Source organism: Myotis lucifugus, unplaced genomic scaffold (assembly GCF_000147115.1).
Source record: "Myotis lucifugus unplaced genomic scaffold, Myoluc2.0 scaffold_421, whole genome shotgun sequence".
Taxonomy (NCBI): domain Eukaryota; kingdom Metazoa; phylum Chordata; class Mammalia; order Chiroptera; family Vespertilionidae; genus Myotis; species Myotis lucifugus.
The window spans coordinates 85,574-91,573 of record NW_005871469.1 but is presented as its reverse complement, the minus strand read 5'-3'; the positions used below and the strand labels follow the sequence as shown (position 1 = coordinate 91,573).

At 51.5% G+C, this 6,000-nt stretch overlaps 1 protein-coding gene across 1 annotated transcript in view; it reads left to right on the top strand.

Moving 5' to 3' along the window:
- The first annotated feature begins 3,082 nt into the window (after positions 1 to 3,082).
- The window catches only part of NUMBL (NUMB like, endocytic adaptor protein), a 30,705-nt gene continuing 27,787 nt past the window's right edge, over positions 3,083 to 6,000 (top strand). The window contains 2 exon segments of the mRNA XM_023743957.1: positions 3,083 to 3,227; positions 5,112 to 5,251. Coding sequence (XP_023599725.1) covers positions 5,126 to 5,251 — 126 coding nt within the window. The 5' untranslated portion in view covers positions 3,083 to 3,227; positions 5,112 to 5,125.

The following is a 6,000-nucleotide window of genomic DNA, read 5'->3' as shown; positions in this document are numbered from 1 at the left end:
GAAAACCAAGGACAGGCGACAGATTCTCGGTACACTCCTCGCAAGGCTTGGGGATGGGTCCGGGACACAACCCCCAGATGAAGCCAAGGCCTCCTGGGAGGCGATTCCCAGCCCAGACGCCATCCGACTCCTCCCTGCCGGAGGGGAGCTCTGAGCACAACAACCCTCTAGGCAAGGTCTTGGTGGGTCCCTGGGCACAGGTTCCCCACCAACCCAAGACCTGGGGGCTTCCAGGCAGATCTGTCCCTCAGAGGCGTCCTGGGCACAGCATCCTCCCCTCTCCCCCCAATCCCTGGGCAGCGTCCCAGGAACAGCCCCTTCTCAAAACAAGGTCCCAGTGCCTGGGACCCCACCCCCACCCCAGCCTGAATAAAATCAGGGAAATTTCAGGCACATCCCCTTTCCCCTCTCTGCTTGGTCAAGGGTCCCAGGGCTCAGGTCCTCTGGGCCACCCCCTTTGTCCCTGAGGCTGCCCAGCTGCCTGGGAGTGGCCCCACCCTCGGATAATGCGCCGGTCCCCCGCGCTCCAGGATTCATGCTGGAAGGAGTGGGGGCGGCTTCCCAGAGACCGACTGTAGTCTGTCTGCAGCGTCGGAGGTGATGGCGGCTTTGTGTGTGGTACCTGGGGGGGAGGGGGAAGCAAGCGACGGGGGGTGCCTGAGTGTGACCCCCTGTTTACATGACTGGCTCTGTGTGTGTCTGTGCTGGTGACTATGGGGAATCTTGTGTCTGTGTTTTGTGCTTGTGGTTGTGTCTGTGAGTGACCCCAGCATTTGTGTGACTATGTGTATACGACAGCTGCTCTAAAAGAACCCTGTACTTTTCAGTCTGTTTGGGTGTGTGCATGGTTGTGACTGTGGGGTTGTGTCTGTGGTTCCATCTTTAGTGACCCCGTGTTTGTGTGCCTTGGTAACTAGGACTGGGTATGTGGAAGTGCATATGTTGAGTCTGGGGTTGCACTTGTGTGTGGTTGACTGAAGATGTGAGTGGAGTTGTGATTATGTGTAAATGGAGTCGTGTCTATGGCTGTCCATGTGCGACTCTCCCAATGACGGTGTACATTTGTGGTTGTGTCTGATTTATATTTGTGTCACACATAGGTCTGTGGCACACGTCCCCGCAACTGAGTATGTGACTGCCATTGTATACCAAGTCAGTCACGTTGTGCCTATGTGACTGGGTGTGTGTGATGGCACTGTGACTTGTATGTTTGTGTGACTGGTCTGTGTATATGACCAGAGTTATATAAATGACTGTATCTAGCTGTGTGTTGATACTGAGTGATTGTGTGTAGTTGCAGTTGCGAATGTGTGATTTGGGTTATGTACTTGACTTGGGGTCTGAAACTCTGGCTGACCATTAATAGTGGGTTATTTCACTGTATCTAACTCAAGATATAGGTGTGTCTGTGTCTGATGGCACCAGGCTACTGTGTGTGTTGGAGGGAGTGTAGGTGACTGGGGCTTCTATATTTGTGTGATCTGCATGTCTGTGACCCTGGGTGACTGTAAGTACTTGTGTCTGTGTCATAGGCTGTGAGCGTGTGTCTAGCTGTGTGACTATTTGGTGTGTGTGTGTTTGTGTGTATGCTGGACTGCTGGTGTTTGAGTGTGATTTGGTGACAGCATGACTGTCAGGAGCTGCGTCTTCTGCATACATGCAGCTGTAAATGCTATGTCTGGGTCACTGCATTTCTGAGCATGCACCTGACTGTGTGCGTGTAGTGTGTAAAGTGGAAATTGTGTGCTGATGTCTCTATGTGTGAGATATGTGTCTGACTACATGGGGCTGTGATTGTATGTGGTCACGTGTCTGTGTGACTTGTGTGTTTGCATGAAGAGAGACTATGTGTTTCTCTGTGATGCTGTGATGTGGTACAGCTGGGTAGGGATTATCGGTGACAGAATTATGACTGTGATATATGGCCAGGTAATATGGACACTGATGTTGTGTGACTTTGCGTACATGACCAGTTCTGAAATGTGTATGGCTGTGACTCTGGACCACCAGTTGTCTGGCTGTGTCTGAGTGTGGCCATCCTTGGGGACAGTTGTCTCTGGGTGGTTGTATGCATGTCTTGAGTGTGCCAGCCTGTTTCTTTATAATGCATGGGCCATGGCCATCCAGGTCTCTGTCTGATTGGTGATGGAGAACTGTCCATATAAGTTAGTTGATACTGTGACTAAATGTGAGCCCCTATGACTGGGTATGTGTCATTGTGTGACAGTGTGTGGCCAAAAAGGTGTATTGGTGTGATTGATACTAAGGGTTGAATGTCCATGTGCAGCTGTGTGCCTGTAGATGATTCAACACATTTGGCTGTGACTGGGTGTGGCTGTGTGTATGTCTGCATGCATCCATGACCAGATGTCAACACACAGCATTGGAGCTAGGTGTGATAAGTGTTTATGTCTGTGATTTCATCTGTGTGACTGGGTGTGATTCTATGTGAGTGCGTCTGTGATGTGAATATCTTGGGTGGCTGCCTGAGGAAACATAACTGCCATTGGGTGTGGCTGTACATATGCCACTCTAGTGGGTATGCCTGGGCTCAGCTCTTTGTATGTGGATGAAAAAAACAGAGGTGACCAAATATCAATAGCTGGCATGACCAGGTGTTTGTGGCAGGGCCTAGGCAGGCTGGGACTCTCAATATGCATGTAGACATATGTCTGTAGTGGAGACTGTGTATATCTGTGAACATGGCTATGTGACAAGATGTTTGTAGTGGCTGTGACTGTTTAGATAAGTCTGTGTGACCTGGTGTGTATAGTTGGGGTTGTGTCTGTGTATAACTAAATGTGCAGAGTTGTGACCCGGTGCTAGGGACAACTGTAGACATGAGTTGCATCATACATGTGATTGTGTATCCCTGAACACATGTCTAGAAGACAAGGCTACTCCCTCCTCACACCATCCCTGTGGGTACTAAGAGCCTTCTGAGCCCAGAATATTCCCTAAGAAATGCCCCCAAAACACAACCAGGTGGCTCATTTCCCTTGTAACAGTTGCTATGACAACCAGGCTATCATCAGGGAGCCTGAGATGGAGGGGGGATGGCTGATGCCCAACAAGGGGGTAAGGTAGGGGAGTGTGCCCATCCCAAGCCAGCCTCTCACCTTTTCCTCTGTCCCTTGGGCAGGGCAGACCCAGAAGGCCTGAGCAGCATCTGCCCCCAGCCCCCTGTGGGGCCCCGGGGCCCCCTGAAACCTCCAGGACGGAGTCAGGTGAGTGACCAGCTAGGAACAGGACCAGGAGTGAGTGCGTGGGTAGGTCTGCCTAGCACGCCTAGCAGAACTGTCCCTGCAATCACACAGGCCTAATCACACTCATGAGTAGATACCCTCAAACCTCTTCCTTGCACACTCAGTGACCATCCAAGCCCGACTCGTGCACAGATACACATACCTGGACCATGTCATACACACACTGAGACATTCAGACACACACCGACCCCAACGCACACACAAGTGCAGGGTCACAGACATTCAGACACATTCCCAGACTATACCTAGACTCCCTCAGACAGGTGACTACAGGCACTAAGCAGATACCCACTCTTAGATACACACTTTTGCAGACAACATATACAGACGCACATTTTTATAGACAACAAGACAACAGCCAAACTTTCTCAAGCAGACATTGCCTCACAGACAGTACCTGTGGACCCATTCTGTCATAAAGGTTACACTTCTACATACAGAAGTCTCACCATAATACCCAGCACTCATGGACAACAGCCATGTTCTCACATAGTCACATCCTCATAAATACAGTCACAAACAACTCTCAAAGACAACAACCTCATGGGTGCATACTGACACATCCTCAGAACAGCACTCATGGACCCAACTCTACAACAACCACATGCTCTGACACAGACACACCTTCCCTAACAACAGCTGCAGTCTTGGACATAGACGTGGTCTCTTGGGTAACAGTCATACATATACTGTCAGAGGCAGCAGTCATCAATGACAGTAGCCACACCGTCATGCAGACACACAGTTCAAAGACAACAGCTTCTTGCTCAGAGACACACACTCACAGGCAACATTCCCTAACACACACTCACAACCACTCTCACACATAGATACCCTTCAGCAACAATCTTTGAGGACCTGCGCTGACAGACAACAACCACACTATTGGTCATAGATCCCCTCAGGCCAGCCTGCACAGACACATACTCTAGGAAACAACCATTCTCAGACCCACGTCCTTTTGTACAGCCTTCAGAAATACACACACTCACAACAGTTGCATGCTCAGCTCCGGACACCCTCACAGGCACCATTCAGGAACACCACCTGCATACTTGCTTGCACATGCACATAGTCCCCATCTGCTGGTGCTCTGTCCTGTGTGTGCCTTCACCCTCTTCCTGGGACTGCCACTATGGCTTGTCAGTCAGTGAAGACTGTCTTAGTCAATGAAGACTATCTTAGTAGCTGGCCCCCTCCACCCTCATCCCTACCTCTGACAGTCACAGGTGCACACTGCCCCAGGTCTCCTGCCTTAGACTAGACACAGTTGTTAGAGGGGTGGTATCTCTGGGGCACAGAGACAAGCCCTTGTTCTCCATACCCTCTGCCTTGGCTCTGGACCTCAATCCTGGACCTTCTAAGACCCCCACACATTGGACCCATGCTCCACACATTGGACCCATGCAACTCCCAACTCCTGTTTCCTCTTACCACCTCACCCCCTGACCTCATTCCTGTAAAGCCGTTGACCTCATGACCCTGGCTCTGTGCCCTGTAATCCCAGGGCCTTCCAATGCCTTGACTTCCCATTACTTTGGATCCTCATAATTCTAGACTGTCACATCCCCAATCTCCAGACCCCTAGAAGCGGTGACCCCTATCCCAGACCTCCCTACCCCTTAGCTCCATGTCTTCTGACTCTTGCACTCCCTGCCTTACATCACCCCCTTTCCCTGTCACTGCTGCTGGTCCTAGTTCCCTGGTCATGTCCTCTAACCCAACAACCCCCTAAACTTACTCCCTTGTTATCTCACCCCTTGCTCCCTGAGCTCTGTGTCCATCCTCCTTGAGCCCCATGCTTCTGACCCTGGCCCTTGACCACTCCCTGCCCTGTGTCAGCAGACGGGGCTGGCACAATGAACAAGTTAAGGCAGAGCCTGCGGCGGCGGAAGCCAGCCTACATGCCTGAGGCATCACGCCCGCACCAGTGGCAGGCAGACGAGGACGCGGTGCGCAAGGGCACGTGCAGCTTCCCAGTCAGGGTGAGTGCGAAGGGCGAAGGGCGCGGGCGGGGGTGGGGCGCATGCGTGCCCCAGTTGGGTGAGGCGGTTCTGTCCTGTGTGGTGGAAACAGCGCATCCACAAAGAACTGTGAGCCTGCCGAAGCGTGACCCCACTGCCTGAGTGCTTCAGAGTCGGGATTAAAAACCTAGCCCTGGCTGGTGGTGTGCAGTTGTAGGTGCTCCCAAAGGTCCCTGGTTGGATTCCCCTTGGCTTGTCTGCTAGATCCCCAGTAGGGGGCGTGTAGGAGGCAGCAGTTTGATGTTTCTCACATCGATGTTTTTCTGTCTCTCTTCCTCCCTCTCTCTCTAAAATCAATAAAAACATATTTTAAAAAACTGCACGCATTCTCTTGTACCAGGGAAATGTTACCTGGGGGACGACATGCTGGGTCACCCCATTTTGTGGGAGCTCACAGTTTCCAGAGGGCACTGGAGAGTCACAAAAATTTTGTAGTATTTGCAAATCCTTCTATGACCCTTTACAACCCACACTACACATTCGTAAGGGAGACAGCAGGTTCAGGTTTAAATACCAACTTGGTCCATTCCCCTAGATGCAGACCATTGGGAGGAATGGGGAATGCTGGTGGGAGTGAGGAAGGGAAGACAGCCAATCAATGGTGTGTTACTAAATTGCAGCTGTGGGCAACTGTGCTTCATGCCACTGGGGACTCTGGGAAATAGAGCCATCTTCCCACAAGGGGAGGGAGCTAGAGCACGTGTACCCCA